Source organism: Panthera uncia (genome assembly GCF_023721935.1).
Source record: "Panthera uncia isolate 11264 chromosome C1 unlocalized genomic scaffold, Puncia_PCG_1.0 HiC_scaffold_4, whole genome shotgun sequence".
NCBI lineage: Eukaryota > Metazoa > Chordata > Mammalia > Carnivora > Felidae > Panthera > Panthera uncia.
In genome coordinates, this window is record NW_026057585.1 from 26804759 (window position 1) to 26825789 (window position 21031).

General features: G+C 36.6%; 1 protein-coding gene across 1 annotated transcript; it reads right to left on the bottom strand.

The window, feature by feature from the left end:
• Positions 1-968: 968 nt before the first annotated feature.
• Positions 969-20559, bottom strand: DR1 (down-regulator of transcription 1). The gene is made up of 3 exons (XM_049616796.1): positions 19645-20559; positions 10928-11091; positions 969-3014 (listed from the first exon to the last, which is right to left on the bottom strand). The coding sequence occupies exons 1-3, from the start codon at positions 19862-19864 to the stop codon at positions 2868-2870; spliced, it is 531 nt and encodes a 176-aa protein (XP_049472753.1). The 5' UTR covers positions 19865-20559; the 3' UTR covers positions 969-2867.
• Positions 20560-21031: the final 472 nt, after the last annotated feature.

Here is a 21031-nt window from a genome sequence, read left to right on the forward strand (position 1 = left end):
CGTTAATTAGGCTCTATAAATGTGAAAGTGGTCTTAAACTCTTTAGGCTAGTCAACTGGAATGTAAATTTTCAATCTTCATTAGTGTGCAATACTTTTATTTAGTAAGCCTGTGTGACATTAAAATTTAATTTAAAAAAGATTGTATTTACATAAAATAAAAGGCAAAACTAATCAATAGTTTTAGAAAACAGAATAGTAGTTACTTCCAGGGAAGAAGACAATGTTAAAATAGGGGCAAAAGGGGCTTCTGGGGTGTTCACACTGCTGTGTCCTTACCTGAAGGCCAGTGATATGAGTATGTTTAATTTGTGAAAACATATGCATGGTATATGCAGTTTTAAAAACTGGTACCTTTTCAGGGCACCTGGGTGGCTCAGTTGGTTAAGCATCCAACTGTTGATTTTGGCTCAGGTCATGATCTCAGGGTTATGAGATCGAGCCCTGAGGTAGACTCTGCGCTGGGTGTGGAGTCTGCTTAAGATTCTGTCTCTCCTCCTTTCCCTCTCCACCCACTTGCACACTCTTTAAAAAAATAAAAATAAAAATAATTGGTATCTTTTCAATGTTATCAATCTGACAGTCTGCTGAAAAAGATAGATAAGGAAGTGGGGAAGATATTTACTAAACAATAACTTTATTTCTCAAGAACCCTAAAAATTTGTTTCTCTCTCTACAAGATTTAAAAAAATCTCAACAATGGACATTATAATGACTTTTAAATGCTAAAAAGTAAACTAAAAGTAAAACATTGCTTAATTAGCTTTGTTATGCCTGGATCCTAGGACTGCCATTACAAAAGTACAAGTAAAACCACATTTTCTGAAATAACAATAAACAAAGGAGAAAGTCAGGTATTAAATACCAAATGATCAAAATATTGGGCCTAAGATTCTCGAAACTACTAAAAATGTTAGTAATAGCAATCTCCTGCTGTTAATCTGTGTAGATTATTAAATATAAAAACAATTTATAAAACACATCAGATTTTATTGCTTGAAGAATACAGCATATGAAATCACAAGAATGTCAAAATGAAAAGTCACTAGGCTTCAAACATATAATACATTATCAGATGCAGTAAAATATTAATTAACCTGAACTCTGCATCAGGGAAAAAAAAGTGGAAAAATATCTAAGTTGTTTACTTAAGAAACAGATATACTTAAAATAGAAAGAATAAGGATGTTACAGTACAAATTAGAAAAGCCAACACTTATTAACTTATTATTTCTTAGACTAGACTACCTTTGGTACTTAAACTTTTAAAAAAACAACCCCTTCTATCTTGTCCAAAGCACTTCATGGATACAATATCAACTTCAACTTAAAACATTCAGCAAAATTAACCTTTTCATGGCATGGGGGAAGTGTATTTAATAAACGTATGCTAATATTTCACTTTTTCTAAAACTGCAAAATAAGACCTTTAAGAAATCTAATACTTATAAACTTTACTTATTTAGCTCTCCAATTAAAACTGAATCCCAGCAACCACAATTTATCCTTGGACTTGGTGAATATACAAATTTAAATGATTTGGCAACTGACATAGGAATTTAGATTACTTTATACTATCTTAAAGTGGCTTTTCCATTCTGTTTCCAAAGTACAAACAATATGCCATTTCTTCAATACACTGGATTCCTATAAAAATCACTACCATACTTTATTTAGTGGAACCAAATTAAAGCTTCTCCCTTTTAACGAGTAGGTTGAAACTATTTATGTTTCATATAGGGCTGATCAGTTATGACACGCTTTCTTAAACAAAATAAAACCAATCATTTTTAAAGCTATCACTCAATTATGATGGAGATTTGATGCCATTTCAAAAGGAAGCACTGGACACTCTAGGCCATCTAGTCAAGAAAATGTAAAAGTAATGCTAAAAACAAACAATAAGTAAACTATAACTATCAGTTAAATTACAAAAAAATCCCTCTTTTATAGTAAGCATGCTTATTAACTTTCATTTCTTTCCCCCAGCAAAGGTTTGATATTCATGAATCTCCATTAAACCAATGGAACCTAAGCAATTGTTTCACAAGTTCCAATAAAGATGGATGGACTAAGCAAGTAATACTATTAACAATTATTGGAGTGAAATAGTAAGAATCGTGACAGTCCTCAAAATTGGGCAGTCTTTGAAATGTAATAGCATAGCTCAAGATGAATTATGCCATAATAAAACTGTAGTTTTTACCTCTACATAAAACAAAAACAAAATCAAAAACATAACCCACCGAATTCATACAACTACTATTGAACATACTCCTTCCTAAGTTTTTGGATGTCATTTTGAGATTTTTTTAAACAAGCATATTTATCTGAGCATATATATTTATTGCCTATATATATACACTCATTTTAAAAGACAAAAAATTCAGATACTACAAAACTGAACTCTTTGTTTTTTCACCATCCTCATCTAACACCTACTGCATTACACAACACCCTCCCCCCAATAATTTAAAATTCCCAATTTTTAGTCTAGTTAAAAGGGCAGAGGAAATGCAAATGCAGATTTAGAGTTTCTGTATAAATTTCACTGTATTTTTATAAACTTGACGTTTTCTGTAACACTGTTTATTGATCAAATAAAGGACTCACTGCTATCTAAAATTTCATAAACACCATTAAAAATTCAAAATTGATATTATACTGAATCTTAAATTTTCAATAGTTCAAAGAGACAGTTTTTACATGAATAGCACACAATAGATGAAACTTAACAGCAGACATCCCTAGAATACCAATGGCAAGTCCACCAAGATGCATACAAAATTACAGATAAGCATTTCTTTCACTGTTTTCTTGTGCAGGGAAAAACATTTATAGAGGAAATAGAAACTCAGCTGGTAAATTTCAGATATCATCATCATCTTCTTCATCCTGAGAAGATCCAGCCTGGTTAGATGCGCTGGCTGTGGCAGCAGCAAGCTGTGCTTGTTGGGCAGCCTGCTGCATTTGAAGCCATTCCTGCTGGGCCAATTCTGCTTGTTGCTGTCTAGCCTAAACACCAAAAACATAAAAACAAGTAATAATTTTTTTAAAACTCACAACATACACACTTTGGTTAAGTATAGATTAAGCCAATTACAGACTTAGTTATTACCAAATTTGGATATTTTCCAACCACTAAATAACTGTTATACATCTGGAAAACATGAACTCTGTAAGGAAATACAGTAAGCCAACTGCTTCTCTATCAACTAAGGACAGTTTCCAAAACTTGGTTCTCTTATAGACAGTTCTTTTATGCCACATAATTTTATGACCTTTGGTTCAACTGAAATTCAAAAAGCTGGTACAAAAATCATAATGTTCTCTCTTTGGTTCCTTTCCCAGTTTCTCTCTTCCTTTTTCTTTCTTTCTTTCTTTTTTTTTTTTTTTAACGTTCATTCATTCTTTATTTCTTTATTTATTTATTTATTAGCATTTATTCATTTCTGAAAGGCAGAGAGAGAGCACGAATACGGGAGGGGGAGAGAGAGAGGGAGACACAAAAACACAAGTAGGTTCCAGGCTCCAAGCTGTCAGCAGAGTCCGACGTGGGGCCACAAGATCATGACCTGAGCCGAACTTGGCCACTTAACCGACTGAGCCACCCAGGCACCCCTACATTTATTCACTTTTGAGAGACAGAGAGCTAGAGTGTGAACAGAGGAGGGGCAGAGAGAGAGGGAGACACAGAATCTGAAGCAGGCTCCACGCTCAGAGCTGTCAGCACAGAGCCTGACACAGGACTCTAACCCATGAACCACGAGATCATGACCCAAACTGAAGTCAGATGCTTAACCAACTGAGCCACCCAGGAGCCCCTCTCTCTTCCTTTTTTTCACTTGATTCTTTTGTCCTCTCAACTTACAATTTAGATGCAAACATTTTTTTTAATGTTTTTTTTTTAATGTTTATTATTTATTCTTGAGAGAATTAGAGAAACAGAACACAAGTGGGCGAGGGGCAGAGAGACGGAGACACAGAATCTGAAGCAGGCTCCAGGCTCTTTGCTGTCAGCACAGAGCCTGATGCAGGGCTCAAATTCGTGAACCACAAGACCTGACCTGAGCCAAAGTCGGATGATCAAGCGACTGAGCCACCCAGGCACCCCAGATGTAAACATTTTTCAATCTAAAAATTATTTCTATGATTTCAAAGTTGTCTAGTATAGTACCCCTAACTCCTAAGAAAAAGTACTATACATGAGTATAATAGCTATTTTGATGTTTGAGCTTCTATCACAGTTCCCTACCCTATACATACATTTCTCCTCTGTCCCTCTCCCCTAAATAAACACACATGGGTACACACACACACACACACACACACACACACACACACCCTTCCCATATACCCACTAGAGAAAAGGCACTTATCCAGGACTGAATTTAAGTGAGATAGTGAAAATCCATTCATTTGATATACCCTCTCTAAAAACAATCACAGAATTTTAGAAACCAAGATACGCACATAAACGTTACAAGCAATGTTGCAACAGCTAAAGGTCTTTCCCAATTTAATTCATTAGCAGAAAAACCACATCAAGAAGGAAAAAATCAATCTGTTCTTGAAAAGATCATATAAATTCCATTGGAATCTACCAAAACAATGCTGTTTCCCTTTCTGCCTTTTCTCAGAATTGTCCTTTAAGCCTGACTCACACTCACCACACCACCCTCCTTTATGCATAGCCAATTCCTAGTTATCTATTAAAACAGAAATTAGTCTTTCTTGGCCATCTAGATCATACTGTGCACTTTGTTTCATATGCCAAAATTCTCTATGCATTCCCATACCTATTTACTTTGTTCTCAAATTATCTGAGTATGTATCTTTTTTCCCACTAGACTTGAGAATAGAGACTATTTTCATACTCCTTGTTACATTCCCAACACACAGTCCTCCAGTATTTTCTGAAAGCATGTTTTGTGGGAAACAGTAATGCTCAGTATAACTCTAACATTAAGATTTTACCATGTACATTCCTAACTTTTCTTAATAATCTCTCTTGAATTTATTATCCAATCATTTCTAGAGAAAATTCTAATCAGGTCATTATTATACTTAAAAAAAAATCATCTGTTACCCAATTAAGTCCACTTTCTCAACCTAGAGTTCAAGGTCCTCCAAATTACTGCCTGCCCCAACCTATCTCCCAATTGTAATACATACTTGGTACTCCAAAAAAAACCCCTAAAACTTAAAATGCTTCCCCAATACACCATACCCTCCCATTTTCACTACCTTAACTCATGCTGATAGTCATTCTATTTCAAATTTCCTAATTTTCACCTACTGAAGTTCTACTCCTCAAGTCAAACTGAAGTATCATTTTCTCCATTTTTTTCCTAAGTCCTAACTGTATCATTCAGGACCTAATCAGGAGATAAAAGTCACATTTGTTAGGGGAATAGAAAGAATGCAATATAAAGGACTGTTAACCAAGTATAAAGTTGGTAACTAGGTCATTGAAAAGGCATGAAAAGAACACTTAGATATTACACAACTGGTAACTACCAAAAGCAGCCACCAATCCTAAAACTGAGGGAATAAAGGAAGAGGCTGGAATTTTTAAAACTTAATTTTTAAGAAGCTTAAAAGAACAATCCATGGAACTGAAATTCAGACCTCTGAAGAACTGGCATAGATTGGCTGGTAAAAGCATCTCTGAGCTTGATAGAGGGCCCAAGGTTTGAGACTCACACCCTGGAAGAAAATGATGAATGTTTATGCTGGTTCTGTAAAGAAACTATATGCTGGATTCAGTTCCTGCCACAGGAAAAAAAAATTGATGCAGCGAGAGTAAAGATGCATTGGTAGGTTGCTCAAAGGAACCTGAAGCTAATAGGAAGTAAAAGAAAGGAGCCCAAGTGCTGCCTTCCTCCTCTAGCCTGGCAATCTCCCTCCAGAACCCCCTACTGGAAGCAGAGTCCAATGAAGTCCAATAGAAAAGCAGAAATGTGGTTTATAGAGTACTAGGCTTGATCACAAATCAAAGCACAGAAAGGTGGGTTTCAGGCTAAGAAAATTGTTTAGTTACTGGTGCATGCGTTTTTTTTTTTTTTCTTTTGAAAACTTTATTTCAACACAACTATGCTTACAAAAATATTTATTTTTTTTCCTAGTATTGTATTTTATTATTTCATTTCACTTGATGAAATCTCCCCAATTAACATATTTATAAGTAACATCTCCTTGTGATTTTGATTTGCAAAAATACATTTATATTGGTTAACAGAATGCAATATAAGTTTAACTTATCCTACTCAACTTGGACCAAAACTTACTATATGGTTTATTTAAGCTTTAAAAAAAAAAAAGAAAGGATTTGCAATATAATTTTTTTTTCATCTACCACAAATGTATATAAGAGATACTCCATCAAATGCTACTACAGGAAGCACAACAAGAACCTTGAGAAACTAACCCTTGGTATGTCTCAAACCCACACATACTGTGCTATAAACCATTTATGAAACTGGTATAACAAAATACTGTATATCTCAATGCCAGTTTACAAAGTTCAATAACTAATGGGTTTGGAAAGAGTGCAGAAGGCCTATGTACACATGTGAAAATGTAAAAGCTATCCAATTTAGTTAGTATTGCATGTAGATCGATCATGAATCTATGCAAACCAAGATTCCAATAATTTCTTAAATCTGAATTAACACTATCAGCTTAGGTCATCTGCTGAGGTCAACAAGTAAACTGCATACAAGCTGTTTTTCTGAGTTATGCAAAAAAGAAAATTAAGTTTCTTCCTCAGCTTTTCAGTCCAGAACTGATATTATACTACAGGTAAGGTATTCCAATGTCAACATTCATAAGGTAACATGTGATGAGATCTGCTTTGGTTTAAATTTGTATTAGCACTCACATGCGAAATAATTGGCACACTCTTACACTGCCAAAATCTAATGTAATGTCTCTGTACTTGGGAACTCTTTATATTTTCCTCATGAAAGTAGTTAGCCTCATATTACAGTTGTCAGTGTACCTATATCATACCTCTCCTAAAAGACAAAAACTTTTTTGTTTAGGAAATCAGAAACCAGATATTCTAATAACTAATTGCATCTATTTTTACTTAAAAAGTATGAAAAATAGTTATTTTAACACACAGGCATATTTACCTTTACGGCAGGAATACCCAGAGTGTAAAAAAGACTAAGAATGCTTCATGAAAAACATTTTAAGAATTCATAAGAAAATTGTAGGGCAAACCAAATATGTGAATTTAATAAACTTAAGAATACTTACTCTGTGACTTAATCAATCATATACAGGTATAATTTCGTGGCACAGGAAAAAAAAAACACTCAGTTTCAAGTCTCTACACAGATTTTATTGCAAAAGCTGCTTGATCTCATGGTTTATTCAGTAATCTACAAAGACATGCACTGGTTACAATTAAAATTTAACTGACTTTTGGGGCACCTGGGTGGCTCAGTCAGTTAAGCATCCGACTTCGGCTCAGGTCATGATCTCATGTTTCATGAGTTCGAGCCCCACGTCGTGCTCTGTGCTGACAACTCAGAGCCTGGAGCCTGCTTCAGATTCTGTGTCTCCCTCTCTCTCTGCCCCTCCCCTGCTCATGCTCTGTCTCTCTCTGTCTCTCAAAAATAAATAAAAGATTTAAAAAAAATTTAACTGACTTTTAAGTACCCATATTAGCAAACATATTTCTCTGTCTAGACATAAAAACATTCCTGTGCCTTTAAAGTCTATGTTGATTGATAAATTTTATTTTCATAAATTAAAATTTTCAGCAGTACTTTTTCTCATTTTTTTCTCTCTTGCCTCTTACCCAACCTACCTCAAGTATTTTTCTTTTAAAATGGGAGTGTGAAAGACAGTAAGTGTATACTTCCTAATTAATTTCTTCTTTTGGAGATTTTCATTATGTTTTAGACTCTCCTCCCCACCCAAATACTAAAATAACTCATTTGTAATTTACAGTTAATCTTAACTTCAATATATTAATGGTTCCCCCTTTCCACATTTTGTTGTTAGCAGTTGAAAGACTGCTTCAAATGAAGATGCTATTGTGTTAGTATTTAAAACAAAGTCTAAAAGGTGAAATGAAATCAAACTGATAAAAAAGCTGTTATATTTACTTACCATATTTAGGACTTAAGTGCTTTGTGCTTTAAGGAAGAAGTACTAGACAGGTGCTATAATTTTACCTCTCTGTTGATTTTCCTCACAAGAGCAAAGAAATATTAAGGGATCCTCACCCATAGATGAAGGCAAGAATGAAGGAAGATAAGGAAGAGAAAATAACAAATGACAAGGATAGAAAGGTAAAGACAGATTTGGTGGGCAATTATTTCTTTCATTCTTCTTTTTGCCCTGGAAAGGATAAAGCCATCATGTTCCACTTAAAAGTTCTAAAATAAGTGTAAGTGGACAAAATGGTGGCTAGAACATTAGCATAGTAATGTAGAAACAGCACATGTCTAGGGGTCAGGAGACTTGAGTCTGAATTTAGACTCCAACACTTCCTAACTATATGCACTTAACCTGTTTTATTTGTTTAACTCAATCCTTCCCAGTAAACTAAGTTCCATCATAATAAGAACCATGTCTCTTTCGTATACTGTTATAAGCCTAGCATTTAGCACTGTATCTGATAAATAGTGAGGACTTCAGTAAACATGTGTAGAACAAATGAATGAATGATCTCATGCAAGTTTCTTTCTCCATCTGAGTCTGTTTCTTAACGTGTAAATGAGTATAATAAAATTCACATTTATTTATTTTATTTATATTTATAAAAACTGCAAAGTATGTAAAGTAATAGAGCATCTTTTTCCTTTTATCAAGTATCTAATTTGGCACTCTCTAGGTAATCTGCAATAGCAGAGAGTTAATAAATAATAGCCACTAATGTTTTTTTAATCATCAGTCTTTGTTATCTCATATTCATATGGATTATAAAGTGTTTATTTGTATTCACACCTGTTTCAAAAGCTTTTAGTACCTCCTTAGTACCGATCTTGTAGGTTGTTGTGAGGATTTAAAAAAATACAGGTAAATTATTTGGAAACATGATTAACACATGATTAGAACTCAATAAATGTTAGTAAACTTTTATTTTTATTAGTTTGAATGGTATTCTGATGTCTGGTGCTTGATAACACTTAAAATTCAAATGCTTTTTGATTCAAACTTATGACTACTTAAGTTATTATGACTACAAAGAGATCAGGTATAGGGCTAGTCTGAAAGAGATTACCAAAAGTGATACTTCCCAGTTCTAATGGTAACTACAGTAACTGGTAGGAAATCTCACCTCTTCAACCCAAAACTGCCTTACAATCTAATTTGAAATGAAAGGCCAAAACTTAGAATAAGAACTTCATCTTCTCCTTTTTTTATTTTAAAGAGAGGAATATTAGTACTAATCCTTCACAGACTGGGAATTAGAGTTTTAATAAGAAAGGGAGGAAAGGAGGGAGGGAGGAAGGAAAGAGGGAAGGAATTTTTTAAGATTAGTATGTTTGTTTTAAAGGTACATTAAAAACCTAATTAACTATAAAATAGATGTTTATTAAATTTTCCTTATATACCACTCATTATAAAATTTGATATAGTATTTTCTCACCAGCCCATCATTTTAAATCTTAAGAATGTTTAAGTATACTTTTCATGCTTTTAACTGGTCGTTCTGTCTGGACAAAAAAATAAAAAACTCAAAGTAAAATCAGTAGTTATTTTGGAGTTGTTCTCCTTGGAAAACCAATTGTTGCTGGAGCACCTGGGTCGCTCAGTTGGTTAAGCGTTCAACTTCAGCTCAGGTCATGATCTCATGGTCGGTGGGTTCGACCCCTACACTGGGCTCTATGCTGACAGCTGAGAGCCTGGTGTCTCCTTCAGATTCCATGCCTCCCTTTCTCTTTGCCCCTCCCCTGCTCGCACTCTGTCTCCCTCTCTCTCTCAAAAATAAACATTAAAAAAATTAAAAAAGGGGCGCCTGGGTGGCTCAGTTGGTTGAGTGTCCGACTTCGGCTCAGGTCATGATCTCACGGTTCAAGTTTGAACCCCACATCTGTGCTGACAGCTCAGAAGCTGCAGCCTGCTTCAGTGTCTGTGTCTTCCGCCCTCTCTTCTCCACTCATGCTCTCTCTCTCTCTCTCTCAAAAATAAATAAACATTAAAAAAATTTTTTTTAATTTTTTTCTTAATGTTTATTTTTGAGAGAGAGAGAGAGAGAGAAACAGAGCTGGAGTGGGGGAAGGGCAGAGAAAGAGGAAGACACAGAATCCAAAGCAGACTCCAGGCTCTGAGCTGTCAGCACAGAGCCTGACGCAGGGCTCGAACTCACAGACCATGAGATCATGACCTGAGCCGAAGTCGGGCGCTCAACCGACTGAGCCAACCAGGTGCCCCAAACATTAAAAAAAAATTAATAAAAAAAGAAAACAGGTTGCTGCAAATATTTACTTTAAAAAAAGGTTTTTTTAACGTTTACTTTTGAGACAGCGTGCACCAGAGTGGGGGAGGGGCAGAGAGAGAGAGAGAGAGAGAGAGAGAGAGAGAGAGAGAGAGAGGATCTGAAGCGGACTCTAAGCTGACAGCAGAGAGCCAGAAGCGTGGCTGGAACTCACAAACCATGAGATCATGACCTCAGCTGAAGTTGGGACGCCTGACTCACTAAGCCACTGAAGCACCCCATTTAAAAAAAAAAAAAAAAAATTTTAATGAGCAAATATTTATTTTTTTATGAAGCAAATAACTGGCCAAACAGAGTCAAACTGGTTAGATTTAAACATCAGACTCTAGGATCAAACAACCAGCCACAGAAAGAAAATCCTCTGTATATATATATTGATTTAAGAAATGATTTCAGAAACCAGTATGATTTCTGTTAGCAAACAGGGCAGTGTTCAGATGAAAACAATTTATAATGCATTACTTACTTTTGCAAATAATTCTTGCTGCTGTCTCAATAACTCTTCTTCAGGAATGCCAAGGTTTTCCAAACGAGAACTGGCCTTTCTTCTTTTTAATGCTACAGTCTTGCATTCTTGTAAGACTTCTTTTACTTCACTGATGTAAGAGCCAAAGCCCAAACTTTCTAGTGCTAGGGAAATGAAAACATGAAAGAGTGATAAAACTTAGTCTTTCCCCCCATTTATGGAAGATTAAGCTTTTGTGGTATTTTGGGGGGTTTTTTTTGGAGGGGAGGGGATTTCTGTCTTCTAATAATTTTACCTATTTTATAGTTGCACAGCAATTATTTGAATGGCTAAATCAAAATATTGTATCAACTTTCTTATTATATTACAAATTAGATAAAACTTGAGGAACATTTAACAGCACAGGCCTTTACTTTTCTGATTAATTTTTAAAAACCAAAGCATCTCCTGTGAGAGGAAAAAAACAAAGTCCAATGTAAGAACATGTGCTTTTAGTAAGAAAACATTTTTCCTATACCACTCACAGTAAATTAAACATCATTACCTCAGTCACTTTCTAGAAGAATACCAAAAAAACAAGTATTTGGAGTCTACTTGTTAATAACATATTTTGTGCCATTTGGCTTAGAAAAAGTAGGTTGGTAACATATGTTCTAAGTTTCAGTAGGATGGGATAAAAGAATGGGTAAGTTCTTTTGTACAATATACCAAACAGGAGACTATTTTTAGCAAAGGTACTCCAACTGCCAAGTTTAAGAAATACGGGTGGAAATAACTTATGAAATTCAGCATTTATATTCAGCCAACAAGTTTCCCTTGAAAATAAAACTTAACAGGAAGCACTATAAAAACATTTCAACTGATGTGGCAGAAAACTGGGATAAAGAAAGACTGTAAGGTTAGAAGTGTTAACAATTTTCTCTCCCTTTATTTTTTCACATTTAGAAAGAAAATTTTATAGTAATGCACCTTCTAAATGCCTTCTATAATCAAGACAAAGCATAACGTTTTCTTTTGGCTCACAGTAATTAAAATTGCATTTTATAGTTTTCTATATATTGCCAGTGCCCCAAAGGCATTTTTGTTTTCTGACCCAATGATGAAATATAGATGGTGAAAAATATAGTTGATGAATTTAACTTAGTGTATCAGTTCTTGCAGTTTTTCAACAATTATGATGAACCAGACTGCCCTCAGCAAAGTTGCCCCGAATTCCAACTGCAGGGATTTGCTCTTCAAGGACAATACCAAATACACCTTAACAAATACGCATTCCCTCCCGTATAAGCTGTGGTTTTTAAGGACATTTTGAAATGATTTATGACTTTAATTACTTCAAATATTAAGCTGTTTTGCATCAACCTTCTTTAGAAATAATCTCATGCCAAAAAGCAGAGTACTATTACTTGAATTTTAATTATACTAACTTATTGCCTCTGCTCCCCAAAAAATTTCAGTTAATTCATTACTCTGAGTTCTGAATATCAAAATAACTACCACATAATTCTTGGCCTAAAAAGTTGGAGATATAGTGGAAAATTAAGTGAAGATTAAGCAGCCTACATTTTTTACTTGAATTGACAGACTGATAATTTGGTGTCAATGCTAGAAGCCAAAGTTTTTCTTTTATTTTTTCTCTTTTTTTTTTAAATGTTTATTCATTTATTTTGAGAGAGTGTGAGTGAGCAGGAGCAGGGGCAGGGCAGAAAAAGAGAGAAAGAATCCCAAGCAGGCTCCACACTGTCAGAGCAGAGCCCAACACAGGGCTCAATCTCACGAACCTTGAGACCATGGCCTGAGCCTAAATCAAGAGTTGGATACTTAAGTGACTGAGCCACCCAGGCACCCCAATTTCTTCTCTTTTTTAAAGGCATATAGTAGTATATTTTCAATAATATTGGCTGGAGACAATACCAAAAGAAACCAAGAGAATGGCTTGTGGTTTCCTCCCAAAATTCTGAAGAAAGTCGTATTTCCTTAGCGTATACCACATTTCTCTAGGATCTAGCCCTGCTACATTTCCAGCTTTATTTCTGCCATTAAATCCCTACATATGCTAAATCTAACTGCTCAATGTTTCCCAACAGACATCAGTTTCCCACATTCATACTGATGGTAATGCATTCAAGGCTCAAATCAAACTCCATCTTTAAGTAAACTTGCCTGATGCTCATAGATAAAAGTAATCTCCCCCTTGTAAAATCAGATAGACATCTTAGAATTTGAAATTTGGTTGTCAATATATTCATATAACCTTGGATACACTGCTTCATACCTCTAAGCTTCAGTTTTCCTTTTCTGAGAATAGCATTTCGTAGTATCTTCCTAAAACATATGCAGTATGGCGGTTAAGCCTGCAGGCCCTACAGCTGCCAGAGACTGATCCCAGCTCTGCCTCATATGAACTGTGTGAGCCTAGATAAGTTCCTTCACCTCTGTGCCACTAAAGCAAGAATAACAGTACCTGTATCTCCTCAGATCAGGTTACTGTGAAGAATAAATGAATTAATATAAACAAAGAGCTTAGAACAGAGGCTGGCCCACAGAATAAGCAAAATATTCATGATATTATTTTTAGGACTATAGGGATCAACAAGTGATCTACAGCATTTAACACCATGTCTAGCACATAAGATTCCCATAACCACTTGGACTATGTATTATTCATCTTTATTTTTTCCCTTACATTTAAAAGAGCACCCTAATAAGTGTACAGGACATAAATAAATGTGAACCTATGCATTATCACACTAAATTCAAGTTGAACGAATATACTTATAATATAAAATATTAAATTTATAAAATTAATCAACACCATGCAGACAATTCTTCAAATTATCATCAATTACTAGACTCAACATCAAAAAAATCCAATCCAAACTATTTTTAACCATGGAGAGTTTGAGTTAAAAATTTAAAAACTCACTTTTAAAACCATCTAAGGTTGAGAACACCGCTTTAAAAAAATTTGCAAGTGAATCCAAGGTTAATATTTAATATTATTCAAAGAGCTGCCATATACAAATTTGTACCCTCAATTAAATGGTTCAACAGGAAGAGCCATAAATTTTAATTTCTAAAACTGCACTGACTTTAATCCAAATTTTAAATACACTATGGTTACCAGGAATAAGTAGATAATAGTCTTTTCTAAACAAGGAGATATTTTACACCATTTGTTACCATATGGGAATAATCATATCCATTTTACACAAAGAGTATCTTAAAGGATAAGGGAAATGACTCTTAAGCAGGGCCATCATTGCGGATTTGCAGGTTATTCAGTGCACAACAGGACCATATCTAAGGAAGGCCATTCATACTGTAAACATAGATCTGTATGTTTATTACGGCACTTTTCTGGCAGATGGTAGTAAAGGTTTTTAGGGAAGAAGTGCCTTTTTCTAGTTTGTATAAAGAGATTTAATGGACTGTTAGGGCCCTGGCTCTATCAAGGATCTCAGAGTAAAATCCAGAAAAGAAAAAAATAAAAATTTTTGCTGGTAAAACACATACATCACTTGCTCCTCAGATGCCTGTCTGCTCCCCTCTGCCATGTACTTTAAAACTATACCCAGAAAAGTGCATGGTATATTAGGGGAAAAAAACATTTGCCACATTTTTCAATTTTAAAGACAGATGTTAAGGTCCCCGTGTGGCTCAGTTGGTTAAGCATCTGACTCTTGATTTCATGAGCTCAGGTCATGATCTCAACAGTATGGTTCATGGTTTTGTGGGTTCGAGCCCTGTGTTGGGCTCGGTGCTGATACGGGGAGCTAGCAGGGGATTCTCTCTCTGCCTCCCTCCCCCCCCCAAATAAACTTTTTTTAAAACGACGAATGTTAAAAAACTTAAAAAAAAAAAAACTTTAAAAAAAGAAAGGTGAAAACTTCCATCCAGCAACAATAATACAGGCTTATCTTATTTTACAAAAGTAACGCAATCCTATAAAATTTTGTTATAACAAGAATTTATGTGAATTACTTCATATTCAAATGTGTAATACAGGTTTTTTGTTAAAATATTAAAATATGTAAAATAGCATTCTCAAATTTGTTTTCTTTTGTTTATATGTTAAAGGAAGTGTGTGTGTGGGGGGGTGGTAGTTCACTTAAAATGCATTAAAAGGATGATACAGGCCAAAGTGACTTCTTGGCTCATTAGCCAGGCAAAGGTTTCTGAAGACCCTTAATTATGTCCTCTATGGATTACTACCCCTGGGAATCTGGGACAATAATGAGAGACTGAGGGAACCAAATATAATCAATCGTTATACCCTTACCATTATCTAACACCATGCCAGGTACCTAGTAGTGTTCAAAATTGTTGGTAGCAGAAGAAAAATAAAAACAAGATATTTCAGTTTTAAGTTAAATAAAAAAATCCTAACTTGAAAAAAACTTGATTAAGTGATAATACCAATTCCATATACATAATGTGTCCCTTTGGAAAAAATACCAGTATGCATGATTATTTAGATAATACAATATCATTTTCATTCTCATTATTATTACAACTCTGCAATCACTCAGATCCTCTGATTTAAAAACTACTTCACATCCACTTTCTAAAACAGACTGTGGTTTATTTAGGCTTTAGAGCAAAGCTACTCAAACTGTGGTCCATGGACTTGTGCCAGAACTGCTTATAATGGTCTGTGATGAGTTAAGTATGGAAATCAAAGAAAGCATTTAGGAACCTTCACAGCAAAACTTTAACTACATGGGGTGATGGATGTGTTAACTAACCATATTGTGGTATCATTTCACAATATATACACATATCAAATCATTATGCTGTATACCTTAACCTTACACAATGTTATATCAATTATAACTCAATAAAGCTGGAGGAAAAAAAAAAGAACCTTCAAAGCAATTTGACAAGAGTAATTTTAAGTTTATTGAATCTAACAACAAAAATTGAAATTTTATGTATTTTTCAATTTTGTTTTTCTAGTGATCCATTTTTATTGTATTTCACAAAAGTACCAGTGTGAGAGGGACTAGATTTTTTTTTAATTCCTTCAACAGAGATAGCCTGGAGCAACTCCATTGCTGAAGAAGCAAATCCTCAGAGACTTTTTCAGTTACTAACTATTGTTATAAATGTGGGGGGGAAATGTGGCAGAAGATTAAAAATTCAAAAAAATAATCACTTAAAATATCTTTATTTATACTTCAGCTTTACAATGGCATTATGCTGTAAGGTTAAACATAACAGACTTCAAGCCTTATATTTTAATCAGTAACATTACGCATTTTAAAAATTACTATTTAGGGGCACCTGGGTGGCTCAGTGGGTTGGGCGTCTGACTTTGGCTCAGGTCATGATCCTGCGGTTCGTGGGTTTAAGCCTTGCTTTGGGCTCTGTGCTGACAGCTCAGAGCCTGAAGCCTGCTTCAGATTCTGTGTCTCTGTCTCTTTCTGCCCTTCCACTGCACGTGCTCTTTCTCTCTCTCTCAAAAATGAATAAACATCTTAGGGGTGTCTAAGGTGGCTCAGTGGCTTAAGCATCTGACTCTTCGTTTTGCTCACGTTATTATCTTGAAGTTCGTGAGATGGAGCCCTGCATCAGGCTCTGCAGCACAGAGCCTGCTTGGGATTCTCTCTCTCCTTTCCCTCTACCCCTCCCATGAGCTCTCTCTCTTTCTCTCAAAATAAATAAACATTTTTTTAAAGCTTGCCTAAGAAAAGCTAACTTCTAAAAATATAAAATTATTTATTGCAGCATATCATGTAAGATTCTCAACCCTGACTGATTCTCAGTAATTGCAAGTAATACCTGAAACAATTAAGTATTATTTATACATAAATGAGGAAACCTTTAACAGATTTGCCTAAGGCCAAAGACTTTACAGTGTAGAACTTGCAGTTCTTAACTCTCAATGTCAGTTCTTTACATAATATAACAGAACATGTTAAAACTTATTTAAGAGTATGTGTTCACAAAAACCAGCAATGACATGAAAGGAATACCTTTTATAGCTTAGAACCCCTTTATTTGTGCATCTGTGATCTTCAATACCAAGTCCCCTTTTTAAACTCAAAAAAAGCAAAACATTTCATAATTTTTTCAAAGTTTAACTATTTCAAAGATTTACTAACAATAAAGTTATGTCAACTTTAATAACTTCCATTTTACAGAACAGCCTCAAATGCTTAATTTGCTCTGACAATGTAAAGCAAAGTAGCAAGTGAACAAATGACATGTCCTGAAGCAAAATCTAGTTCATTAAACTTATTAAACTAAAAAATTGGAACTTCAAATGTGAGATTCATATGACTTTAAATGTACATTATTATTCCACTTGCATATATCCTATATACCAAAATAATAAATGCTTACAGAAAAGCATAAAAAAGTCCTATTTACCATGATTTAGCAAGCTATCCAGGGTTAATCTGTAAAGATACATTTTAAACACCTAAAAAAAAATACACACCTTAGAGGATTTCTTTTAAAAAAAAAAAGTAACCACTCAAGACAAAAATTCTTTAAAATGGTTAAACAATATGAAATTAATATGAGATTATAAATGTATAAGATGTATTCCCTTAACTGGAGGAATTTGGGGCAAAAATGGTAGGTTCTTATCCACTTAACAACAACAATGTTACCCAAAGAAAGGGTAAATTTGTAAGACTGTAACAGGTCAGTGGATGATTTTTTAAAAAATAATCAATCATCCTCAGTACACAAAGGAAAACGCTTTCACTGGAACTTTTGGACTCACACCTTAAATTTAGCATATTCCAAAGTTGAGCTATTTAGCATACTGCTTGCTACAGCTGCACTTTTATTCCATCATGTCAATCAGAAATCTAAATATATCTTAGGAAAGAATAAACTACCCAAGAAGACAGATTGTAATGTGTTATTAGACTTTTGGAACAATCCTCACTCCTGTGTTGTAAACAAACGTTTAGGCAGATCCTTTAGAAAGCTTTTGAAATTTTCATTAGAAAGGCAATGTGGATAAAACATTCTTTTTCTTTTTTATGAGTTGTAAAAGGAAATTATAGCTGTGTTGGATAATCTCATGAAAGACTTAAAACATGTACATACAATGTAAAAATAAAACACAAGAGGAAAAATAGAGAACTTGACTTTCACTGTACCTACCAGAGTATTCACACACCACACAAGTTAAAAAAAACAAAACAAAACAAACAAACAACGTAGCTTTAAAATCAAATATGGTTTTTCCCAGGGATCTTTTTTCTCTTCATGGACTGAAATAGAAATGGCAGAGTACATTAAAATCTACCTTCCATCCAATCATTAAGGACCAAAAATGAATCATCTAATCCTTTTGTCAATACTGACAATAAAATATTGGATATGGTGAATATGAGATGTGTTCTCTACTTCAGAGTAACAGGAACATCACCTTTGCAAAGTTAAATTATGAAAAATAAAATGGTAGACACCTGCCTGCCTACTAAAACGATTAAAATTCATCACGATTTTTTGACTTCAAAAGCAATCAAGAAATTGTTAGAATTTTAATTATTATAAAAGGCAAGTTATCACCTCAAATTGAATGCAACTTTTTCTTAAGAGTATACGTAAGTGCTCCAAAACATTATGACTAGTAAATGTCTCCCTATGCCTGAAACAAACCATCAGAATGTGGTCCCCCAAACCCCTACTACTGGACTAAACCCTTTCTAAGATGGAAAACTGTCCAAACTTTCAGAAATCCTCAATAAAAGCTTAAGTGTATGCATCTAAGTGGGAATTGCAACAGGAAAGGACAGGGAAATGTTCCATGAAAAAAATCTCTTACAAACTTTCAATCCAAGCTTTAAAAATTTATCTCCATAAAGCAAAGCAAGCTACATAAAAGAAAAACTGAGAAAGAGAGGAAAAAGAAAGGAGGGGAAGAAAGGATAATCATCCACCCTTTTCTTCCAGAATAGAACTGGAAAGTTTTGTTAACTTGATGAACAGTAGGACCACTAAACTATTTTAATTTTTATTATTATTATTATTATTTTTTTTTTTTTTTAAGTAAAACGGACACCCTACGTGGGGCTCAAACTCAAAACTCTGGGATCAAGAGCTGCATGCTCCACCAACTGAGCCAGCCAGGGGCCCCTCACTGAACCACTCTTAAAGCTGAAAACACACTCTTCATTCAACATCACCAAACTTTACAACGTTAAAAGCGTTTACATTAAGAATTCTTTCACTCATGCGTTCAGAAAATTCATCTTTTCCTCTATATCCGTGAAAAGGTCGGGTGGGGAAGGGGTGCTGTCTCCACTCATACTTGGAAGATCCTGTCTGAAAATTCATTTTCCAAGGGAGAACTTTGGGTTCCTTTCTCAGTTGTCACGGCTGAGGTTCCACGTTAGGGAGACAAATGCTCAGTTGTCATGTCTAGGTTGAACGGCAGGCAGGCAAAATTCTTGTTGCTTCCGCTTACCTGGCTGTAAACAGACGACGACTGCTACTTTATCTTTGGAGGACGTTAGGCTGACCTAAACGCTGGCAATCCTTACTTGTACTCGCCGGATGAAAAGCACCACAAGAATACAAGAATACTACACAGCGAGTTGAAGGCACCGGCTACCTCCATGCCCGCGTGGCTTTTTCGTCTACTCGTAATTATCAGGGGAGAGGAATGAAGGCTTTGACATGAACGGGTCACGCGGCTAGCAGGCTGCCCCTCACCCTCATTCAAACAAAACCCCACACACACCACTTACCTTGTATGACATGCTCGGGTGAGATGGTCTTCTTTTCTGATTTGTTGCAAATCTCATTGGCTTCAGAAGATATAAGGTGAATGAATTCAGTGCAGCAGTTCACCACCAGCTCCCGGGCATCGTTGGCCACCCGGACGTTGGGGAGAGTCTCTTTGATCATCTTATTGATAGCAGCTCTAGGTATAGTGAGATCATCATCATTGCCAGATGAGGAAGCCATCGTATCTCCCTCTCGCGCGCGCCCCGACTTTTAAAAACTCCCCAGCTCTGGTCCACTATTCCGCGAAGATTTTTCAAAGGCTGCCCTCAAAGTGGGATCCCAGGAGCGCGAAGAGGTTGCAGAAAACGAGGGGTGGGGGGTGGGGAGGGGCTGGTTCGTGAGGGTGGGGTACACCCGTGTGTGTGAGAGATTTAGGGCGAGATTGGGAGGGAGGTCGGGGGGCTGAAGATAATGGGGACAGCACTGCCTACGTCGGAGAGGAGAAAGCAAAGGTGGTCCGGAAATTTGAGCACTGGGGAACCACCTTCGTGTCTCCTCAGAGGAGCGGGCGCTGTCGCCCAACCGGTCCCCAACCGCGCCGGAGGAGAGGCAAGATCCAGGGGCACTGGCCTCGCCGCGGTACCAGGCGGACACCCAGCGGGCTTGGCTCTAAAGAGCCGGAGCCCCAGCTGCCGCTGCCGCCAGCAGCCGCTGCCGGCGCGTCTGCCAAACCATCCTTCAGACACCCGCGCCGCCGCCTCACAACATGTCGGCCGCGGCCGCTGCTGGAACCGTGGCGACCGCCTGGGAACGAATACGGACAGAGCCGGGCACAAGGGGAACGACAGTAGCAGCCGCCGTGGCCGTTTAGCCCGAACGCAGATCGTGGAAGCCGAAGCCGCGGCAACGGTGGTCCCTCCAGAGGCCAAGGAAGAAGGTTTGCTGGAAGCCTCTCCCGATACCCTTTGCGCTACCGGAAGCCTCGCCCCCCCCGTCCCCCCTCCCTCCCTCGCAGACTGACTTCCGGGTGTGGCTGCTGCCCTTCCCCCACCCGCGCCAGCGGGAACGGTCCTCGTCGCCAGCAGCTTCCGCCTGCCGTAGTCTCTGCACGCGCCTCGGAATCCCGCCCCTTCACTGGGACCGTAGCCGGGCCAGCGCGCGCGCGTCGTGGTTCCGGAGCTGTGGCGCAGGCTTGGGTTGGGGCTAGGGTGGGTCGCTTCTACCATCTCTCAACCAGCTGAGGCCTCAAAACCTTCTCCCAGCCTTCTCTGAGGACAAAGGAGCGCTGGCTATCTTCTAAGGAACTCTCTTTGCTGTTCTTTAAGGAGCCCAAAGTGGGAATGAAAGAAAGAGGCTTGGGTTCTGTAATGAGATATGAGGAAAGCAGAACGTCATGGGCCCGTGTAC